Here is a 24403-nt window from a genome sequence, read left to right as displayed (position 1 = left end):
GAGGGTAAATTTTGGTCCCATATCAAAACACTACACTGGACTAACCCCAGTATCAGAAAGATACTGTACATAGAACAAGCTAAATGTTCCTGGCCCCATTGTTCCTGCGTTGCTACTTAATGATCATTACAGATAGTGGCAAATGAAACAGTAAATTAGAAGCCCAATTAACATTTTGGTGGCCCCAGGGGTTCTGAGGGGTCCAAAGGGGAGGGTGGGAGAGCAAAGTGGGTGGAGGAGGAGGGAGGTTGGGGAAATGCCCCGCTGGCTTACTAATGTGAGGAATTGAACGTGGGGGCCTCAGACAGCCGTGAGGGGCCTTGCCTTTGCCCCATGTTTTTACACTCTGAATACAGCTTTAAAATCCTGACGCCTCTGGTGGTTATACCACAGTAAGAAGCTACTGGATGAGTTAGCACATTTGACCTTTCAATGTCGGCCAGGCTTATGAAATAAATGTGATGCAGCTGTAAAAAAATATTCAGGTTCTGAGACAAATGAATTGGTTGTTTGATTGACAGGTCTTGGTTATATAAAATGTTTATGTCTGTGTTAAGGGGATACATCTGATATATGCTATTAAAATATCCATATTAAATGTTATGGATGCCATCTAGGGTACCCACTTGATATAACGTTAGCTCCATCAAGGCTTCTCCTCAAATGCATGTAAATGAGCAGGGAGTGAATGATCTATCAAATGCCACTCATCTCCTGTTCAGACAGACATAGATAATAGAGGGGGATAATTATAGTTGGGAATGTTGGTAAAAATTTTCTAATGATATTGTACGGGGACTCCTGGGCTGTCAATTAATGGTGTCTATTTGACTGTTCTTTAGCTATTTATGCAAGCCACAAAACTTCTTTACTTCAGTGTTTAAGGAATCATTTGTATTGTTCACAATGAGCACTTTTCTTTTTCTTTTTTTCTCATTAAATTCACAGTGGCATCTTAAAATGTCTAATTGATATATAACCTCTGACTCCTGCCATGTTACCATCCTCCTGGGGCCATTATTGTTTATTGAGTGCTGCGGCATTCTTGTTTCAATCTACCTGTTAAAATACTGTTTCAATTCAAGGCAATGGTGGCTTTGAGGATGACATTCTTACTGTCAGTGCCAGGAAGGTTTGCGACCTTGTAAAGCGGAGGGAGAGATGAGGGAGGAAGGGGAGGCAGTAATGATGATAACTGGGCCTACTTGGCAAAATAAGATCCAAAGAGCACCAATGATCCAAATATACCCCCCTCGCAAATCCTAACACACACAAAGAAACACATTTAAATCTCCTTTAACGAAGCACCTCTCAATTACACCTCTCCCATTACCATACACTTGCTGGGAGGAGGAATATGGAAATGGCTGAAATAAAGGGGAGAGAGAGAGAGAGAGACAGATAGAGGCAGAGAAGGGGTGATATATCCATGGAGCATCAGTATGGCTGATTCCCATGGTGAGTGCATGGATGGGGGAGGAAGTTGAAACAGTGTTTGACTAATTAATACAGTGTATAGTAGGAGGATTGGTGTGGGCTTTCACTAACTGTGACACCTGCTGACTCCTAAACGCACGTTGTGTTGTTTTAATATGACAATTACGCCATTACCATATCTGAGAGATAGCATGGCCCCCCTAGGAATCCACCCGCGCTCTCTTTAGAACCTTTTAGCTCCGCTTGAAATTCTATCTTTTTATGCTCTCGTTTTCGAATAAGAAATCAGTTCACTTTTAGTATTAAATGCATTTTTTAGCAGCATGATTTGCGTTAATTCATGAGCATGTGACAGTTTAAATTTTAAAGTCTGTATTTTTCCATTATACAGAAGAACAGTCAACAGATGTGGCCATGATGTGTGAACCTGCTATTGTTTTGCTGGTGACTGACGATAACAAAGTAATCACAACAATGTGTGCCAATTTGCTGGATAAGTAGATGACAGTATGTGTAAATATTAAAGGTTATTTACATATTTATACGACTTCAGTCAGCCAGACTCATGTAGATGCTCTAACCTCTTCAGACTCTTCACACTCTGTATACTTCACACTAAAATAAACTTACAAGATCTTGCTGTAAATCTATGGTTTTGAAATTAGGCCTTAATGAAGGTTCATAGTCTTTGTTTCCTTGTTTAAATGCTTGATATTAATTCTGGTATTCTAGTACTGCTGTCACGTGTGACCCTCTTTTTGGGAGGTTTGTCCCCGGTCCTCTTCTGTTCGCTTGTTCACCCTATGTGGCTATCAGAACTCACGCTATAATACCCACTTCTTCTGCCTGTTTTTGAACTAACCGGAAATCTAAAACATGACTTCTTCAGAGTTGGGAAAAACTTAAGTAATCATTTTTTTATATCATTCAGTGACCCTGTAGTATTTCTTTATTTGTAAATGCTGTGGACTACTGGTTTTGAAAAGTGTTATTTATTCTTTTGTTGAAATCGTGGCATCCCAACCTGCTGTAGTCCAGCTTTGCGAAGGCTCCTAATTGTTCACCCCTGGCCCGTGCTAATGTATTTCATACAGCATGAACAGAACCCAGTGAGGGCCCACTCAGTATAGGCCCCAGTGGAGCCAGGCTGGACTGTGGCCCCATGATGGAGAGAGGTGTCTCTGCAAAAGTGAAAACAAATTCTCTCCTTGGCTGGTGTGAGCTATGGCACTGTGAGGCTTTATTTTTCCAGCCAAGGTGATAAGGGAGAGTAATTGCGTATTATACTGTCCGAGAATGTCAGGTCCAAACTGAGCACGAGTGCCCCATCCATCAACACATGATGGTGTGTGTTTATGTGTGTGTATGAGACTGTGTTCTACGTTGTACATGCTTGCTTGTATGGTGTATTATTTGTGTGCATATTTGCACGTGTGTGTAGGGGTGTTTATGGATTCATGTCTGTATATTTGCACCTATGTTATATCACAGATTTACCTTTTTTTTGGCACAAACTGAGGCTTGTTCATGTCCATGTATGTATGTGCATGTTTGTTTGTTTCTTGTCCATTCAGGGCTTCACTAAGACATGTGTGTGTTTGTGTGTGTCTGTGGGCAGGTTTAGATAGAGCCTGGGAGCAGGTCAGGCAGCATCATTAATCAGCAGAGGGTTGTGTGTGACTCTCAGAGCTGACATCATTACATCCTACACCCTGCAGTAGCTCAATGCTTGGCCGGCCCTATCTGACCAGCCTAAACCCCCACAAACTCTCTCTCTCTCTCTCTCTCTCTCTCTCTCACTCTCTTACACACACACACACACACACACACAAAATACACCACTATTTGTGTACCTTTTACACAACTGCAAAAGATAAATACTGCAGGATGTCTTCAGACAAATCTCTAATTAATTCAGTAGGCGTCTAGATCCACTTGCAGTGTTTCAGCAGTCGTCACCCACTGCTTCAGTGTTAATTTGGGCAACTGGTTTTGATTTAGTTTTAGTCTTAAGTCTTTTTACAGAAGTGTGTAATAGTTTTAGTCAATTTTTAGTCATTTGATTGTTTTAGTTTAGTTTCGGGCAACAAAAACAAAAGACATTTTAGTTCAGTATTTCAGTTTCAGTTTCAGTTAATCAGTGACATGTTAGTCTCATTTTCATCATACATTTTTAGTTTTTTATGTCTTCAGTTCATTCTGAGGCTACAGCTGTTGCTTTCTTTGTGTACAGTTACCATGGTTACATGTGTCTCTTGCAAGGTGTCCATGACACTCTGCTCTGCAGTAGCACAGACTGATTCACCTCAGTTAATCCAATTGGCCCTTCCAGACTCTGTCTGTTTGAACAGAACTGCTCTCTCTATTCCAATATAGTACAGTTGTTCCCGCTAACCTAGCATTACTGCAACTACCTGTGGATTCACTCACTTGTTCACTGAAATACTGTTCATTTTCTGAGTGTAGTTTGAGAGGAAACACTTTATCGTCAGATAACATCAATACTGTGATCTTTATTTAGTGAAAATCTAGAGGACAATTTAGATGGACTTCCAACATTAATCCTGGAACTAACTCACTCCTCCTGATAGCAGCACTAAAGATAGCCGACTGAAAGTAACGGTAACGTAACCTCTACATCCACAGCACTTGATAGTTACATTAGCTTACCTTTTTATAAATGTCTGCATGCTGCCTGCAAGTTTACATAGTTTGTCTCAGCTGTTTTGTTACCTCTCATTGTATAATTCTCAGTGGATTGTGGATGAATTTAGTCCATATATCTGTTTCTTCCAACCACAGGTAAGATAACATTTCCCACAGACACATAACTTAGCAAGGTGTTTCTTATTAATAGTAGTGCAATAGATCAAGCGGATAAATCATATTCTGAACAGCAAAGAAAATTGTTTTACTAATCAGGAGCTACATCGTGTAATTCCACAGATGCAGGCTGTTGAGTAAGACCTTGCATTAAAACATACCCATTTGTCCGTCTTTCACATTATTGTTGAGATTCTATTCGTTGATAAAAAAAATGCAATACATTTTGTCATAGTTCTTCACATTTCCAAATTTTTAGTTTGATTTTAGTCTAATTTTTGTCATGAAAAAATAGGTCGTCAACCTATATTTTTTGTCACAGTTTTCATTAATAAAATTAACACTACACTGCATTAAACACTAAACTGAGCAACTGTCAGAAAAGAAAATATCTAAAAGATAACTAAGAGCATGACAGAATATCAAAGAATCTGCAAGATGTAAATATTGTTTGTGTGAAAGCGGTTTTTAGTCATTTGGTGGTTGTGGGCCTGTTTCACAGAGGCGTATTTAGGCAATGAATGCTTTGAGAGTCTGTCCAAACATGGCTGCTCCCTCAGCTCCAAAGCCCAACTTGAGTGTGTGTGTGTCATCATTGCAACAAAATAGAATGTTAGTACAGCAAACCTTTCTTGGGAACGTTGCCAAGCGTTTATCTTGTGTTTTCTCCCTCATGACTCTCATCTTTTAATCTTTGCCTTTTATTTATTTATTTATTCCAAAAAGGAATGAGGCCTTTTATCTTTGTTTGTCTCCCTTAGATCTAACTGTGCTGAGAATATCCGGAAGCACATTCTCCATACGGGAAAACACGAGGGCGTGAAGATGTATAACTGTCCCAAATGTAACTACGCCACCAACTCTCCCATGGAGTTCCGCAACCACCTGAAGGAGAATCACCCTGATATTGAGAACCCAGACCTCGCCTACCTACATGCAGGTAACGTGCCCTTGAGTATGCTCTGTAAGATAAAAGAAAACAAAGTGTTTCACAAATAAGTCCTATCTCCAGATTATAAAGGATTCTGTTGAGTGGTTGAGAGAGTTCACTAATACACCTGGCGTTATCTTTGCAAATGCCTTACCTCAGGACCTATTGTCTCTCTCAACATCTATGTAATTCAATGAAATGCCTGTCCCTAATGAAAAATTTTTGTCAGAAGTAAGACCTGAATATGGAGTATGCCTACATTTTGAAACAATAGTGCCTTGGAGGCATCCTGAACACTTCAGTGATAAAAGGTTGTTAGGGGTCCAAGCTTAATTCCAACAACGTCTTGCTTGAGTTTTACAGTTATACACATTCACATCTGGGAGCTGCCCAGTACCAACACAGATCTGTTCCATTGGCTGCTGAGCAGCTCCACTGGACCATCTGAGAGTTAAAGGGGCAAGCCAACACTTTTCCACATTATGATCAGTTAACTAGTCATGAGGAGTACGACTCAGCCTGTGAAAACAGTTGTGTAATGTCTGCTGTGTCTCTACAGGGTGCTTTTCTAGTCTGAGAAAATATTATTATTTTTTATTATTATCTCAACCTTGGTCAACCTTTTAATAGAAAACCTGCATCACAAACTAGTAGAGTTTAAAAGACCGGTCATGGAAGGTCTACCAAATGACGCTATTTAGTTGTATAATGGGAAGTGTAGGATCCAGTTTTTGGAGTCTTATCCATACTGGGATCTATTACTCAGCATAGTTTTTACTCTGCTGCATCAATTTTGCCCATTCTGTTTTTTAAAATCTGTAGCTTTGAGTCCCCCAACCTTATGGAAGTGAAATTACAAATCACTGGAGTGCCCCTGTAAGTGCCCTGCACCTAAATGGTAGCTGGGGTCATATTTTGTTCCCATCCATTATTTTTTTGCTGTTTCAAGGATTGAACCTACCAGCCTCCATTTAGTAATTTACTAATCTAATCTTTACATTATTGTGCACACAAAAACTTCCAGTACATAATTACAGACAAATCAACATTTGAAGTCATTCCACTGAATTAAGCCACCTAGCTGCCCCTGCAACCCTGCCTAGGCTCTATTATTCCACAGTGGTAATATCTTCAGCAATTCTCAAGTGTGTTTTTGTTGGTGAATCGAGTCTTGCTATTCAATGCTGATGGAGGGCACCCAGCCGCAAAGAGGCAGCACTCAAAGACTGCTGGTCTAGCCATCCCTGCCAATCACTCAGGATATACAGACAGATGAAATCTTGTTCCTCCTCTATTGCTTCCTTTGTATCCCAGTGTTCTTCCTTTGTCCTTGAAGGCCACCAAATCCAATCGGCAGAGTGCTTGTCCTTCAGATGAGCAGAGAGGACAGCCTTTATCCTGTTATCCCTCTGACCTTACATAAAAGCGGTAGAGTCGAAGGGGTGCACCAGGGGAAAGAGGCCAGGCAGGGACATTACTGGAAAATGGCTACATTCTGGTGGCACTGTGGTTTATTTCCAAATGAAACTGAAAGAATCTAAGTTGTGTCTTTGTGCTGACTCCGAAAAGTTTTTTTTTTTTTTTTTTTTTTTTTTAATTTGTTAAACAGGCTTGTTCTTGGTATAATTTCTACTCTTTAAATTCAAGGACCCACTTCTATCTTTGTTCTTCTTTACTTCCACCTCCTAACCTCCCTGTACAACCTTTTTACCTTCAACTACTCCTAAAAACACCTCCCTCCTTCATATTCTCCCTACTCTCTCACCTTTAACCAAAGTGCACCTTTTATGCCTCTTCTTACCCTTTCACCCTAGAATTTCCCTCACCTCTGTTTGTCCTTATGTATGGCTGACCTTTGTTGAAGAACACAGTCTCACATATTCATTCTGTTTCTTTGTTTTCCCCTAAGTTTGATCTATAAGGCCATATGAGAAAACAACAGTTCAACCAAGTCAAGTAGGAGATTTCTCTGTATTTGTCCAGGCCAATACTGTGGCATTCAATCCAGCTATAGCAGGCACCACACATTGTGAGTTTCAGTTATGAGTTTTTTGAGCGAAGGTCAAATCTTTTCTCGAGCGTGCGTTGCCTTTAGTCTTTTGGGGGAAACACATCTTCCTATTTCAGTCACGTTAAGCAACATGTTTTCAACACACTTACTTGACTCAGATATGAACCCAAAGAAAGACATTGAAAGAAATCATCCAAAAAGGTGTTTCTTTTCCTAGGGGAAAATTTTTCACTGCATCAGCTTCCAGAGAGAAATTACTGATCCCACTTTACTTTTATTGATTCGTTACAGTTTGTTTAAAATTTTGCCTCATGATAGCAACACATAAATAAACCATTGGAGAAATGAAAATAATCCGCAAGTCTTGAACTGTTTAAAACCAAAGTAGTCAAACTATAGGTGGTTTGAAAAGTCATTGAAAGTACACTTGTGATTTCTTCCTCTTTCAAAAGAGTGGAAAGGAAGGTGGTGGTGGTAACAGAAAGAGCAGTGTTTCATCTAAGTAGACAGAACGAGACCAAAAGAAAGAGACGGGAAAAAAAGATTAAGAAGGTAGATGTTGAATTAACCTGCTTGTGATTGCTCTCTGTCAGAGTGGCACCAGGGCCAGAAGCGAGAAGCAAATCATCTGTGATGGCCCTTCCCGCTGTTCCTCCTTTGAAAGACACAGATCAAACGCACCCTAGTCATGGGCCCTTGCAGCCCCTCGCGCTGTATTGATTGACACCCGAACGTCTCCGCTGCTGCTCTGTCTTTCCATATCACTCTCTCTCTCTCTTTTCCCCCTTTCTCTCTCTCCGTCTTCCCTTCTTTATTCAGCGTCGCACTTCGAATTAAAGCTCTTCTCAAGGATGAAAGCAGAGGTCCTTTGCAAACGAAGGAAGAGAGGGAATTAGAACCAGCAAGTGATGGAGGGGAATGATGATTAGAATTTGAGGGGAGAAAAGAAAGAAAAAAGAGAGGAGGTTAGATATGTGAGGGGAAAATTTTGCTGATAGGACACATTTTAATAAAATGGTAATGACAATTGTCTTCCTTGTGCGATCTGCAGAGAGATATGCCAGAAAGAAGTTGCGGTATCTGTGTGATCTCGGGGTAGATAGCACTGCAGCAAAACTAGAGCTACAGGTACCTCATAGCGCTGCAACTTTGCTAAATTACACCTCTACTAGAACCTTCTTTCTAGTTAAAATGCTGCAAGTACACTATGAGTGGTGCAGCTTTGGGAAATGGTATATTTCCTTCTTTCTTTGCCATCTCCCTCCAGCGAGGTCAGCTCTGGTTGCAGGGCAGTGGCTTTGTTAAATCTGCCTCCTGTCCTGTTCAGTACCAAAAGCTATGTTACATACACACACACAGGTGAGATATTGCCATTAGGTTTGTCAGATCATCTTCATTCCACTATTTTTAATTGTGAAATATTTCCCTAATTTTCAACCAAGGTTATAATTGCACATCCTGGGGGCAGAGAGATCAAATGCTTTGTAATTAGCTAACAGCGACTGAGTACTTAGATCTGCTGCTTAGTGCTTAAAAAAAGATAAAACAAATAAATAAATAAACTTCTTCAAGGCATTGGTGCTGCTTTATGCGGATTCTATTTTCCTTAATAATGCATGATGGATGGCTGCTGTAGAGGGCTAGAGGAGACCTGGCCTTGTAAGTGATGATCTTAATACACACTTACAACCACAGGCAAATTCATTTGTATGCATGTATTTTTCCTTATTAAACAAATCTGTAAACAAATATGGATTTCGATGGCTTTTACTTAAGTTATGCATCTGTTTGCCTCCCCGGCTTCCCCTCCCTCACTTTCACCTTCTGTTGATCATGTAATGAAACATTACTCTCCTGAGTTTTACTTGCGTATTGTGCTACAGCAGTGTGTTGGATTGTGGAGGACAGGTGTGTATGTCATGCAAATGTGTCCTGGTATCCCAGTGCATATGACACTGTGTCAACGTTGTGAAAGAAGCCACAGACACCGGCGTTAAAATCAACATCTGTTTCTAATAACAATGTGTTATATGTGACACGTTCCTATGTGGGAAAATATGTGAAAAAAAACAATACATCACAGTTCTTTGAAAAACACCTATAGGACATCAAGTCGTCAGCGTTAGTGATGAACCTGCGTCTTTGTGTCACCTTCCTTATGTTGCATTCACATGATAGGCATTAATGAAAAAAGTCATTCTGTCACAGTGTAAATTTAGTTATTGAGTTGTATCTTGCAAAATCAACAATGAGGGATTTGCAGGCTTAATGGGAAGCCAAAAAAGTGTAAAGTACTTTTGACACCACAAAAAAGAGCAAACCCTGATGGAAAGTTACAATTAATTAACTCTTTACACATAAAAAGATACATCTCATGCATTTTTTCTGCTCTTCACATGTGAATTTGCTTAAGATCCAATGAATATGGCCCAAAACATAAATGAAAATGGCCTTTTGTCGTCACAGTATGCCAGTTTTTATAAAAGTTTTGTCTCACTCCATTATCTCCATTTTCACAAAGCAACCGCAGCAAGCCTGCATGTACATGTATAAACTTGAAGGTTAGCTCAAGCCACTGTTGGGGTGTTAATTGGAGAATTCCCTCATGGAGGAACACCTTTCAGCTTCATCTGGACCTGAATGACTCACTTTTAGGACTGAACTGAATTGTTTTGAACTCACAACTCTTTATTTTTCTTCTTCCCACGCTTAAATGTCCTTCTTTTGGACTGTTGCTCTATGTTAAATACCTTTTTCTTTACATCCACAAACTCCACATGTAGTCTTGCAAGATAATATACGGTTGAGAAGCAGCTGCTAAATGCCGATGTGCCCCATGAGACATGTAACAAGGGGTGTATGTGAGTGTGTTTGCGGGTTTAGCGAAGCGGTTTAGGGGAAAATGCATACCATTGGTTGCATGTGTCTCAGTAAACCAATACAGGGCCGGTCTCGGCCAAGCAAGCAGCAATTCCTGCATAATGACCTGCTCCAATGAGCGTGAAAACTCCCCCAATCGGCTGCATTTATCACACATCAGCCACAACAAACAGGCTTTTGTTTCATCCTCTTTTTCCATTCCCCTCCCTTCATCCTGGCACCAATCTGAGAGCCTCCCCTCAGCCGCTTAGTGGCCATTCAGAGCCTAAACTGACAAGTCCCATCCAATCAGTATGGAGACAGAGAAGCAGTAGGTTTCTGGCTGCTCACGATGTGAAGTGATGTCTATAGGGTTTTTATGCAACCTTTAGGCCATTACAGATAGATTTTTTCATATGGTACGTGATGGCTGGAAGTGTTGTGTCATCGTCAGACTGGGTCAACCTCTGCGTCTGTCTGAGCGTCTGGACAAGTTCTGTCCATGTCAGAAAATTTGAGGCAGATTGATGACACACGATATACTGTATGCTCACTGGTGTTGTAATGGCACAGTTATGTTAAGTGCATGCTTATGTTGCATTTTTGTAAAAAGTTGCTGATGGCTTATGTAGGGCACATACTATGTGCTATCACACTGTGCAACCTGCTATCACACAGTTGCACAGTGTGATAGCAGGACAAAAGGATGAAATTGTGCAATCTGCATAGGTTTTTGATGTAATGCTACATACTGATCATGGCATTTGGAGCATAGAAAGTTCATGTTCAATGGCAAAGGAAAGAGAACAGCGGTAAAATGTTTTGTTGACACACGTATATACGAAATTAGCAACAAAAATTTTATTTCCTGAACTGTTTTAAGTAGTTAATGAACAAATTTCTTCTTTAAGACTGAAAAAACTTTTCTTGGAAAGATAAAATACCAGTTTTTGTTTGGATGCACACCACCAATTCCCTGGTGTGAATCAGGGCATCATTAATATAAACCACTACTTTTTGGACATCCTGAGGGGATTTTATTTTATAACATGTTATTCCACGTCAAATGCTTAACTTATACATTGTTAATCATAAGATAAAAGCAAAGATATCTGCTGTATGTTTGCAAGAAAACGAAACCCTGGTGTATGCTCTTATATGAACATACAAAGCATAGGCAGAAACACACATATAGACACACACACACACGAACAGCCACTGTGAGTGACGTGTGGTGGGGATGCTCGCGGGCAGGACTGCTTCTCCTGTATGGGACAGTGAATATAGGACCAGACAGGCCGCCGGCTCCTATAAAGCCTCATTCATAATTCAATCCTCCTTCTCCCTCAGTTCAGACACACTGTACACATCCACCTACAGCTAAAAACTAACCTGTCTGAGAAAAAAAGGAAGGAAGGAAGAAAGAAAGAAGTAGTTAATGAAGAAAAAATTGAGTTAAAAAAGAAGTGAAAAGATAAGAAAAAAAAAAGAGAAATTGTAAGGAGAGCAGGTTGTGAGTCAAGGCCAGACTGCTGATTTTCAGTTTTAGCCAAGCATGCCCCATCTTGACCTTTACTGAGTCAACACTACTCCTACTACCAACATGTTTTCCCTGATCTACATCCTCATTGGCTGAAGTGCACTTCTGAGATCTCCACCACAACCTTTGCCCCGTTTACAGTGCCAAGGACCCTTGTCTTCCTCCTTTGCATCTCCTAGCTTCCATGTGTCTTCTGTTTGGTGGCTCTCCAAACGTCTCGGCATCTCTAATTACCAACAGGCTCAACTTTCCCAACTAAACAACCAATTACCAGCGCTTTAGCCCAACCCAGTCCCATGTTTCCCGATACAGTGGCCTATTAGGGCCCCTTATTTCTCCCCTAGCATAATTGAATCCCCTGGCTGCTCATCAGTGGGCTAATTTAAGCCAATGTGCAGAGATGGTAATCAGAGGGGCTGCCTATTAGACTATCAGACCCCAATTAAGTGCCCTCTTATTTCCAACATAACAAGCCACTATCACTAGTGCTGTTATTGTATTTCCCTCTTTAGTGCACAGTTTTGTTTGGGTAAATCTGTGGTCTGTTTGTAGAAGAGGAAGAAAAAAGGGGGGAAGTGAAATAAAGGAGTTTAAGGGATAAAGTAACTGGTACAGGTGGTGTTTTAAGAGATTCCCTTTTTAGGTGGAGAAGGAGGGTACTAAGTAGAGTGACAATCCAGTGAGCAAAGATCTGCCTATTTTTCTACTGTCTGATTGACAAAGCTGACAATGTTTGTCCAAAACACCCAACAGTGTTTTATTGTGAAAACTCTTCTTGAATACTTGGCATTACTACAACAGATCTCGCAATTTGCACATTTTTTAAAACGATGATTTAATGGACCACTTTGAGGCTGCAGAGCAAGAGTTTTATTTAAAAATACTCCTGCCTTCTACCTAAATCACAAACTTAGTGATGAAACATGAGTTAAATTCAAGCATCTCATTAACATAAGAGAATGCGGGACCTAATCTGTTGCAAAGATTTTTTTCACCACATTATTTGGGTTCAATGAGTGCACATGTCACCAAAATCTTGTTAGAAAATTTATGGGCAGTGAAGTCTTTAAATTCAAAAAAATTCAAACCTCTATCTCCCGCTGCCACTTGGGTCTGCCAAAATCTGATGTGGCTTAATGCAGCTTTAACTTGACAAATAGATTTGAAAAGGAAAAAGTTCAGAGATGAATGCCTTCACCACCAGCACCTCTTTCTGTCCTCTCACAAGTACAGAATATCTCCCTTTTTTTTTTTTACTCTTTTGTTCTTGCTCCCTTTTTCTCTGTCCTGTCTTGGTGACTGTTGCAGTTGAGGGGAGCCAGAGTGTGAAAGAGGCCCATAGAGGGCTGATGAGGACTGTCTTCGCAAAGCATGTCTCAAGTCTGGGACTGTGTTTCTTCAGCATTTGAGTGGGTGTGTGTACATATATATGTGTGTTTATGGTACCAAGTGATAGTCAGCGTGCATGTCTCGAAGTCTAAGTGTGCGTGTTTAGCGTTAGTGTCGACTCCCCATAGCCTAATTAAAGGGCGAGGAAAGCCACTCATGGGGAGATTAAACCTAAAAGGGTAAATTAGCACTCAAAAGGGGTGTGGCAAATTCACACATACGCACAGGCCATGAAATCTCCTCTGACACCTGTGAAAAAAAAAAAGGAAAAAGAGAATAAGGAGGATGGAGAGAGGAGAAAAACTTCTGTGTTTTTATAGCAGAGCTCTGTGCTGTGTATTTGTTGAGATGAATATCTGATAGTCCTTGCACTTTATTTAAATTTTGAAATCAGAGTTCAGAAGCTGCTGGGTCCTCGATGTGTGCTAGGGTTGGCTGATCACCTGTAGGACTTGTCTATTTTACTTTCTTAATGTACTTACCTGTGGTAAGTTGCTTTGGACAAAAGCAGCTGCCAAGTGAATGTAATAATTTCAGGAGCCAGGACCATAAATGTCTTAAAATATCAAAGTGAATATGATTATACAAAGATGAAACTTAACTTAATTTTATGTTTAACAAAGAATATTTCAATTCTGCCTTAATTGACCCAGTGAAGGCCTAAACTTTCACTGAAGTTCATGTCAGTTCTAAAATGTGCCTTATATTTAATTATAACTGAAATTAAAACATTTATAAAAGATGAAATTTAACTTGTTAACTTTGATGATTTTTAAGGGTCATTTAAAGGGTATCCACAGTATATTCCAATTTACCCTTTGTAATGTTAGTTTTGCTGGTATTTGCTGAGGTTTTAAAGGGGTAATCGACAACACTTGGGGACTTTTGAAACACACTGAAAAAGAATTGTTAAAACTGAAGTGTCAGAGGTTGCAATATCTTGACTACATTTCCCATGCAACTAACTAGATGCTTTCAGTAAGTAAGTGAGTTGCTTTATTTATATCAAGCCTTTCAAGAGCAGAATATCACAGCGTGCTTCACAAAAAGATCAGATCAGATCTTAATGCCAAAGTAGGAGCCACAACCTGAAAACCTTCCCTGCGTGTTATTGTTGAACTCCCATGTGTTTAAAACAACCATGCCCCCAGATTAGAAAACCAGGCTTTTCGTTATAAATTAGTAATCTTCAAGCACAAACTGACATGATGTCTTTGGGGTTATTTTCTCAGACTTGAAAGCTCCCTCCAGAGCCACAGAAGACACTCTACAACTGTTTTCACAGTCTGAGTAGATGTTGAGGACTTGATTTTCAAATTGACGCCATGTCCTCTTGAGATATAATCTGCTGAAATCTCTATACCCGCTTTGATGAGGTGAACGGAAGCAATATACAAATATGTGTGTGTGTGTGTGTGTGTGTGTGTGTGTGTGTGTGTGTGTGTGTGTGTGTGTGTGTGTGTGTGTGTGTGTGTTTGTGTGTGTTTGTGTGTAACCACATATATGTACACACACATATATATATACATATAAATAAATATACTGTGGGAAAAAAAAGAATCTCTGGTCCGCTGAAACCAGGATTGAAATGTTTGGCCTCAGTTCTGGAGGAAACCAGGCACCACTTTTCCCTTGCCCAATACCATCCCAACAGTGAAGCCTGGTGGGCGCAGCATTATGCTCTGGGGGTGAGGGAAAGCTGAACGGAGCAAAGTACAGAGATATCCTTAATGAAAACCTGGTCCAGAGCGCTCAGGACCCCAGACTGGGCCGAAGGTTCACCTTCCAGGACAATGAACCCAAGCACAGAGCCAAGACAACACAAGAGTAGCTTAGAGACAACTCATTCAGTGAAATCTGATAAGAGTTGGTAAAAGGTATAGGTTTGCAGGAGTGTGGTGTGCATGTCGTGTTTTAAAACAGTCTTGCATGCACATGCACGTGGGGAACAGATGAGTGTCACATCATTGGTCACCTTGTAAATATCCCAAAATTCAACAGTGTGCATTAACACCTGGGCCTACAATGATAAAGCTGTCTTCTCTGTTTGAACCCCAATATTCTTCCCTCACTGCATCAGTCTCTTTATGACTCTTTGTTGTGGTGCCATCCATGTCTGTGTGTGTTATGATCTCTTACCATTCAGTGAAGTGTTTGTGTGTGTGTGTTGAGGGTGAGTGATGTGACTCTGGGCCAGCAGCTGAGCTGTGCCACGCTATCTGTCTCTCTATCTGTTTGCTGGTCTGACTGTTTTCTCCTCTGTGTTGTCTCTACTCTCTGTTTGACTGCTATCAGACAAGTGTGTTGTTTGAAAGAGTGTGCGTCTGTGTGTTTTTTGAGTGTTTGTACATGTCATCTGTCAGTGTCTTTCTCCAGAATCAGACATCTAACAGAGAATTTCAGGTTGGCACACAGACATACTGTATAAAGATGTATACATACACACACACACGCAGAACTTCATCTCCAATATTATAGTTCTTTGCCCCAAGGAATAAGTGTGTATGTTCGCACGTATAAAAGATTTCATTTGTATGTGCATGTTTGTGTGCATACACACACTTGCATGTCTTTCTGTTAGTGGGTGTAGGAAAATAGATCTTGGTTCTGTCACGGCTGGGCCTGCAGGCACAAGAGGCCTTAACGGATGTCTCTCTCAGTGAAACACACAGACACAGACACACACACGCACACTTTCTCTCACATACACATGCGCACACACATGAACAGGTCTCAGACCCCTCTCCCTCCTGGACTCGCAGTGAGGAATACAGATTCAGGCTCCTCTCTAGATAGTGATCAGCCTTGCCGTGGCTTCAGAAATGCTATCTTCACCAGGCGGCTGAATTGATAATACTCCCCCCTACGCATTTTATTACAAAGGCCCAGTTTGTAAAAAGGTAATCATTTACTGTTGCTACTATCTCCCCTGAGCCATACATCTTCTGTCTTCACAGGACAAAGTTCTCCAGCTGCTACCAATGCTGTTTTTTCATATTTTTTTACTTTGCCAGTGGGTTTGCAGGCAGCTACTTTTAGGTTTATCACCTCCTGTGGCTGTTTTACACATACAGCAACCCACCTGGTAGAATTAGATCTTTTTATTTAAATGTATGTATTTTGTATTTATCTGCATGCGTGGGCGCTCAGTGTTTATACGTGTGTGTGTGTGTGTCTGTGTGTGTGTGAGTGTGTGTGAGGGGACAGAAAGGCTGAAAATGACAGTGAATGAAGGACTAATCCCTTTGGGCACACACAATCCAATACCAAGTACCAAAATCTCATCATTTCAATTATCATATTTATCATATTTATTCATTTTCTCTCAGCCAGGCTTAATGCTGTCTCTCTCTTCTCCTCCCTCTCCCTCTCTCACTGCTCCTTCTTCTGTACATTAATCTATTTTTTCCCTCCATTGCTCTCTCCACTGGCGACATGTGAACGTGCCAGTCATGTTGATTGACAGCACTCAAGTGGCCTACGGAAAAGCAGCTCATTTTTTTTTCTTTTTTCTTTATTTTTTTTTTGGTCAGACGTGCTGGTGATGCCGGGGCCTTATCGGGAAACCCAATTTATTACCGTTTCTCTGGGCAAAAGGGGTTGCCACTCATGCTGACTGACAGCTCTCAGATTTGCAGACTGCAGTGTAGGGATTTCCTTTAAGTTTTTTTTTTTTTTTTTTTTTTTGTACTATTGGAGATTACTCCACTGCACATGGATGTATATACATGTCCACACTTTACACACACACACAAAGACGTAGCAGCAGCTCCCTCGTCTCCAAACCGTTTTGTTTTCATCTGACCTTGGCTGTGATTTTGACTGAAGGACGGCGTTTCGCAGTCCAGCGCGCTACACAGCCGGTCGAGTTTAGAATTATGAACATCTTTGTTTGGGTAATTGTTTTATTGTTGGGGGAGGAACTGAGGATAAAGAAAATAAACTGTTAAAGGAAAAATGCACTTGATTCATGCAGAGATTGGTATTTCTCTTGCGTTATGTTTTTATGTGTGAGTGTAAAAACATGTTTTCATTGCTAAGAACATTTCATGTGGGATTACAGGCACATGTATGAATTGTCTATCAACTGTGTGTTTTTGCATTTGCTTCCCACCTCTGTGCATATGAGCAAGTCTTTCATTTGAAATGCCTTAGAAGACACATGTATGTACTATATGTCAACATTTGTGAGTTTTTTGTGCATCCCTGTCTATGTATGCATGTGATGCATGAGTAAGTGTGTGTGTGTCAGCTCCCATGCGTGTGCGTTTGTGTGTGTCTAGTATGACCTCCGAATCCTGAGGCTTATCGTGGCGGTGTTCCACATTATTGATAGCGAGTGGAGATATCGACAGGCCAAGCGCCGGCAGCGCCAGCAAGCGGGATGGGACTTTGATATGACATATTGTGCGTCTCAGCAGAAGCCATAAATAATTCTGACACGTTTTTGTATGCATGGGAAAGTCCTTGATTCAGCCTCCCATAAAAATAAACTTCTATTATGGAAGGTATTTGTCAAGTGGGTGCGTGATGGATGGCCCGGCGTTTACCCCGTGGCAGGACGATGGGTTATGGATGCCCGCCGCCCCTTGCCGGGGGAGGAGTCGCACCCAGCAACGCTGACACCAGAGTAATTACTGCCCTCCTCACCACGGCAATGGAGGGAGGGAAGTGGAGGAGGGATGAGGGCAGAGAGGTGGGGGGGGGGGGTTGCTTCATTCACACACCTGCACCTCTCTCCAACCCTCCCACCATACTGTCCTGTAACGAATGGACAAAGATGAATGTATGGATGGACAGGTATAGGGATGGATAGATAGAGTAAATAGATAAATACATTTGTATATTGATTCATTGATTGATTGAATGATTGATTAAATGATTGATATACAGGAGACAGCATGAAGATATTACAGTTCATATTTTTAAACATCAGTATATTACTGCCTATTTAGTTCTGACATTTTTGCTTGATTACTGTAAACAAATGAGCTTGTGGTCGTGGTCGGCGTGTTAGTGTTAGTGCCCCTTCACATAAACCACATCTCTCATAAGAACACTGCTCCCACTTTGATCAAAAATTTGTCTTCTTTCTTAGAGCTGAAATGATTAGATGATTAAATAATTACTCAATCAGCAGAAAACAGATTGACAACAGTTTTGATAAGGTAAGATAAACTTTATTGATTCCCTGTTGGGAAATTTGCACAGCAGCAAAATGAAGTAGAAGAAATGATGTGTAGTATAAGTAAGTAACCTTAGAGAAAATAAAGTACTATACATTATGAGCATCTTTTTTATTAGAAATGAGGCACTGAAAAACAAAAATAAAAGGCACTAAATACTACAGTATGTACACCTAACATAAGCAGTAACTATAAAGTGACTAAGAATGAATGTAGTTGAAAATGGTCACAAATTCGGTGAGAATTTGCTGCTTTACTCTGTTTAATGTTATTCAAATTAATACCTTCTATTTTTGGACAGTTTGCTGAACAAAACAAGCAATTTCAAGATACCACCCTAGACATTTGAACTTGTGATGGAAATTTTTTTACTGTTTCCTGACATCAGTAGACAAAATAATTAGTTGATCAAAAAATGTAATCAAAATAATCATTCATTTCAACACTTAGTGGTTTACTAAAGATAATAAATATGTTGCCATAGTTTCAAAAAGTCAAATTTTCTGTGACTCCTTCACCCTTTGACAGTCTGCCAATAACCTTTAAACTCCAGCTTTGTGCTATAATGTAATCCAGTTGATTTTCTCCTCCAAAGCTGAGCTGATGGTTCCCAATGTAAAGATACAGCACTTAAGTGATTATAGACTAATATACAGCTTAGTTTGGATCTAAAACACTAGTTTACTCATATGCTAGTATGCCTCAAAACTTACTGACATTAGAATTTTAAATATATCCGAAAATAATTCTTTAATTCAGCTTTATGTTAGTTTTCCAGGCAAAGGTTGAACAGTTTGATCCCAAAAGAGCACGGTATAAGAAAAAGAGTACTTTAGCATGGAAATAGGTGTTTGTGTGTTGTAGTTTGCATACATCCACAAACCTGTGCCCATGCATTCTCATGTTCACACACTTATGAATATGTACAGGCATTTGTGTGTGCTAATGAGTGAATGTGTGCGTGTTTGTATGTCAATCTGTGGGCCCAGCAGCCAGATTGAGTTGTGGCTTGGGTGCCATCTGAGGAGGGGGAGGAAGGTAGGCGTGGGGTGAGGAATGGGTGAGAGATGGATGATCTCCTAACCGCCACAACCCCCACTACCCTGCGTGGGTGTGCAGGTGGGGCAGGTGGTCAGGGTTGGGGGGCACAGAGGCAGCCCGTCAGTGGGAGTGACACCTGTTCACCACTGCCCACCCCTTCATCGTTACAGCTGCTCCACTTCCTCTGCCTCAACCTTTCCCTCCCTTCCATCTTCATTGCCTTCCTGTTCCTACTCCTCCTCCATGACAGGCAGCGTGGAGGAGAAGTTCATCACAGCAGGCTGGGGAGCAGTGAGAAGGACCAGTCCAGATGTTGTTACATGCAAGGCAGGAGGAAGGTTTTGTCAGGACACAAACACAAACTCAGACAATTGCTGTAACATCAGCAGATTGCTTCAGTGCCTGAGGGTGCTGTTAAGTGAGATGATTGGTACAAGATGGTGTGTGTAAGTCGACTGGCATAAGCCACACAAACCGTCTTCAAAAATACAGGTTAACATAGACCTCAAATGTTTTTTCAGTACAGTTTGTCTAGTTTGAGAAACAGTAAAACACAGTAACTTTATCTTTTTTTTTAATTATGCAAAATTTTATAATTATTCCACAGTTCAACAAAAAGTTTCCATTTGGAAAAGCAGATTAAGTTGCAGTCAGTTGTGTTATTGTCCCAAACCATACACCTAATGTACTGAGGAGTACACCCCTCTTGTGACTGTAGCTACAGCCATTTTCTAGTCCAGGGATTCAGACCATCAAATACACCATCATACTCATACTTTTCTAACCTCCAGGCTTCTGCAACTTTTAGCAGGAGGAAAGACTGTTTATACCCCTGTTTGATGATAAATGCGATGCAAACACTGTCTGATAAACAAAAATTTGGTAAAATTTTCAAGACTTTTTTTCTTTCTTTTCTATTTGGAAAATCATCCATGTATAACTTTCATTATTTTGATTATTTTGTGTCATGTGTACCAATCAGTTTAAATTTTTTATGATGCCTTCACACCAGCAACAGCTTTGACAGTGGTTGTAGCTGTAGTTGTCCAGCCATCCGTCCATCCGATTCTCATGAACACAATATCTCAGAAGCGCCTTGAGGGAATTTCTTCAAATTTGGCACAAATTTTCACTTAGACTCAAGGATGAACTGATTAGAATTTAGTAGTCAACAATCAAGGTCACTGTGATCTCACAAAACATGTTTTTGGCCATAACTGAAGAATTCATACGCTAATTATGACAAAATTTCATGAAAATGTCTATTAGAATAAAATGATGAATTGATTACATCTTATATCCAAAAGGTCAACTTCAGTGTGACCTCATAATGTTCTGCAAAACCACTTCTCTGGCCTTTATTCAACGGCATAACTCTACTTCACATTTGGTCAGATACTGAATTGGTGACACTAATCTTGAGTGCCCAACTTGAAACTCTGCGCTGCCGGGTTGAAGATGTGTCTGAAGCATACATGTTTTGGAATTTGTAACTTCTTGCCAGCAACATCCATATTTGAAGCACTGTCTATTGTCATGACTAAAACTTTGTGTTGTATCAGAATCAGCTTTATTGGCCAAATGTGAACGTACAAGGAATTTGACTCTTTTTTTTGTTTCTCTCAATGAATTTATATACATACAACAGAACAAGAACAATAAAGTCAAATCAAATCGGTTTTATTTATATATCCCTATATCACAAATCAAAAAATGTACTTAATACCTTTTATTAAATTTCTTCAGAAATATTACGTGAGTCCGGACAGACATGGATGTAACCTGCACTGGTTGGGGGAAGCATACAATCGCGAGGCAGTAATTCTAGTGTCAAGCTAAATAGCTGATAACCTGTTACCGAGGTTAACCCAACACTACACCCACTGCATAGAAATGCAGACTGAGGCAGACAGTATTAATAAATGCTTGTTTGCATGGATAGGGCCTTGTTTAGCCTGGTAACCCTCTCCCAAGGTCCAGATAGGTGGATTGAAGCTGCTGTCAGCCGCTACAGACTGGGGGTCAGGGAGAGGAAGGGGCCTCAGTCAATAGGCTTAGAAGACCATCAGGGACTATTGATTGTGGCGGACAGTGAGGCCAGCGCTGCACTAATTGTTTCTGTACTAGCCTGTGGCAAAGACAACAGTCACGGGCAGGAACTCATGAATCTTACATCTGTTTTGTTGCGAAAGCACCAGGAGTTAATAGCCTTTGATTACCGAGGGGTTTGTGTGTGTATGTGTGTTTTTGTGAGAGACATGGGGTTTGTGTGTACAGTATATCTGTGTGTTTTTGGGAGAGACATGCATGAATGTGTACATAAAAGAGAATTAGGGGTGTACAAAATATAAATACAGGACTGGAAAGATTTGTATGTTAAACATTCCTGCATTTGTGGGAGCTGGATTTTACTTCTGCCACAGAATCACTTTTTAATGTAACAATGTGGTAAATACTTTTTTCACGATTTTACCTACGTATTTAAGAAGGCACTTGTTGCATTTTAGAAGTCTTAAATTAATTGTGATGCCATGAAGAAGTTTCTGTAAAAAAAAACAAAAACAAAAAAAAAACATGTTTATAATTATTGATCTTATTTGGTTTTATTCCTTGCATTTCCCATAAACCCTGATGTTTCTTAATTGATTTGGAATACGTTAAATACGTTAAGTTTAGCTGGAGGAATAGCATCATCTTACTTTCTTGTGGCCTAAAGAAATACAGTAGTACATCCTGATGAAACATAACACAAAGTGTAGCATAGAGGCTTGTAGAGACTGTAAGAATCCCAGTAAGTTCTTGTTTGTTTCCTGCATCACATCACTAGTTCAAAATGAAAGTGGTGCTAAAGGTTTTAAGTTAAAATGTTATATCTTGTATCAATAATAACTCTGAGGCATTAATTGTACTAGTACGTGCTTTCCCTGAATCCCTTTTCCACATGAGTCTGAGTAACTCACTTTAAATATAGTACAATATAATACACTATTCAGTTGCCAGTTCATATTATTTCAGCACAGGTTACCTTGGCTCAACATTTGCACTATGATGCAAATAGTTTTTCTGCTCACTCACAAACCCTCCATTCTTGAGTTTTGTCCTGCCAGTGTCAGTTTTACTGGTGTTGCGCATCTTGTCAGGGTTTCAGAGGGCAGTGTCCAGGACAGGAGTCATATCTGCTATTCTAACCCCGCCGCAGTAGCCAGGCTGAATTCAGCTGCATGATGTTTGTTTATTGCGTACAGCAGCAGAGTTTGTTTGTGGCCGGCTGTCAGAGCGGCCAGCCCGTTGTGATGAAAGACACTTGGACCTTCCCATCCATTTCACATTTGCTCCAATCAATTATTCAACAGGACAGCCAATTAAAAATGAGGGAGAGTGGTCAGGGCCTCGCCCCCCAAAGGCCGCCACTAGACAACTCTCTCTGTGAATAATTGGTGCAATTAATTTAGCATTGAGCAATAAAGGAGTTCTCACTCTCCTCTCTCCCTCTATCTCTTTCTCCCTATGTACTGCGGAACCTCTGAAAACACCAGTCATTACAGACACACATCACAGCAACACACACACACTGCAGCAGTAATAATAGTAGAACATTCAGGAACTATTGTATAACACGCAGGGATGCAGGTGAGGCCAGAGCTTCCAATTGCAATTTGCCCTTCTTTTTATTGACATCAAGAGTTTATCCACCATTAGAATGTTATGTATCCTATGTAAGATATTTTTTGGTGTGTAATTGTATTGAATAAAGACTATTCTAACAAGGATCAAAAGGCATAAAAGTGAAAAACAGAACACGTTTTGGGTATATTGGCAGATATTTTCCTCATAATGAACACCAGCTGGAGATAATGCTTTATCTAGCTTGTTATTTTCCAGCTATATTGCTAGAAATATAGTTACACACACTAGCAAAAACACAGCTGTGCCGTCTGGGACATACACACACACACACACACACACACACACACACACACACACACACACACACACACATTCTTGGGAAGCAGCAGGAGACAATCTAAGATAGGTTTCGGCAACCTTGCTCAGACCATAAATTATTGCCATACAAAGGAAATATTCCATTTACTTGATTCTGTACTTTACTCTTTCTTATTGCCCCTTATCTGCATTTGTGGTTAATTTGCTTCTGCCCTCGCAAGATGGTGCCTTTACCAGTAACGACACACACAAAGACACAAACCCTCATACACACACACACACACACACACACACACACACACACACACACACACACACACACACACACACAAAGTAATAAAAACACTCAGGAGGATGGTAATAGTGGCAGCTAAATTCCACAATAGTTTTGATTTATTCAATCACAACAGAAGTATTATGATGGACCAAACACTCTCCTCACCCCACTTCTTCTTTTTTCTGCCCCCCTCCCTCCATTATCATCCTCTCTTTCTTGATCAATCTCTAACTCCTAGTGTAACCTCCCCCCACCCCACCCCACCCCACCAACCCCCTTACTTTTCTCCACCACCTACCTCCATGAACAACCCCCACCCACCTCTTTTGATAGCCAGATTGACAGTTGAGTAATTTCACTGTCAGTGCTGACTGACGCATGGTAATGGGAAGACGTTTCAGAGCGGCATTACAACACAAAATAATTTCCAATTTACCGCTCATCAAAAGCACCCTCACAAAAAAAAAGAGAGCAGGGGAAGTATGGGTAGAGAGTGAGAGAGGAAAGGAGGGAGGAGGAGGAGGTGAGGGGAAACACAACCGTGGATTTATGGCTTCAATTACTGATATTTCACATATAGTTTAAAGCGACATGTTTTTGTAATGTGACAGGCTTCACTGGATTTGAAAACCTCTTCAGACCTCTCCACTCTCCTCTTCTTTTTTCCCCCCACCCATTTCTCTCCCTTTTCGTGGTGGAGATAATAAAAGGCTGACTCAAGGCAAGGGGGTGGGGGGAGTTGGAGTGGGGAGTTGAGGAAGAGAGTGATAGCTGTGACTCCTGAGCCTCTTTAGAGAGCCAAGGAGAGAGGAAGACGAGGTGTGGAGCTTTGATGTGGATGGATTTGACTGCAACCCACCTAATCATTCACTGAGTGGACCTCAATCTCTACCCCACCTGCCACTAGTGGGATTTACAACTGCACCTCACTCATCATTGATGGACTTAAACTACACCGTTTGGT

The 24403-nt window shown here is 40.6% G+C and overlaps 1 protein-coding gene across 2 annotated transcripts in view; it reads left to right on the top strand.

Annotated features, from left to right (window-relative positions):
- LOC120784292 (zinc finger protein 407-like) overlaps positions 1–24403 on the top strand; it is a 155047-nt gene that overhangs the window by 105266 nt on the left and 25378 nt on the right. The window contains exons 9-10 of one of the 2 annotated variants that reach the window (XM_040117971.1): positions 5022–5200; positions 7796–7854. In XM_040117971.1, the coding sequence (XP_039973905.1) occupies positions 5022–5200; positions 7796–7836 (220 nt within the window). In that variant the 3' untranslated portion in view covers positions 7837–7854. Of the gene's footprint in view, positions 1–5021; positions 5201–7795; positions 7855–24403 lie in introns of those variants that run through there. The other variant, XM_040117969.1, reaches the window with a different exon arrangement.

The sequence above is a fragment of the Xiphias gladius genome, chromosome 22 (assembly GCF_016859285.1).
Source record: "Xiphias gladius isolate SHS-SW01 ecotype Sanya breed wild chromosome 22, ASM1685928v1, whole genome shotgun sequence".
NCBI lineage: Eukaryota > Metazoa > Chordata > Actinopteri > Istiophoriformes > Xiphiidae > Xiphias > Xiphias gladius.
The sequence above is the reverse complement of the archived record's forward strand: the minus strand, read 5'-3'. Positions and strand labels throughout refer to the sequence as shown.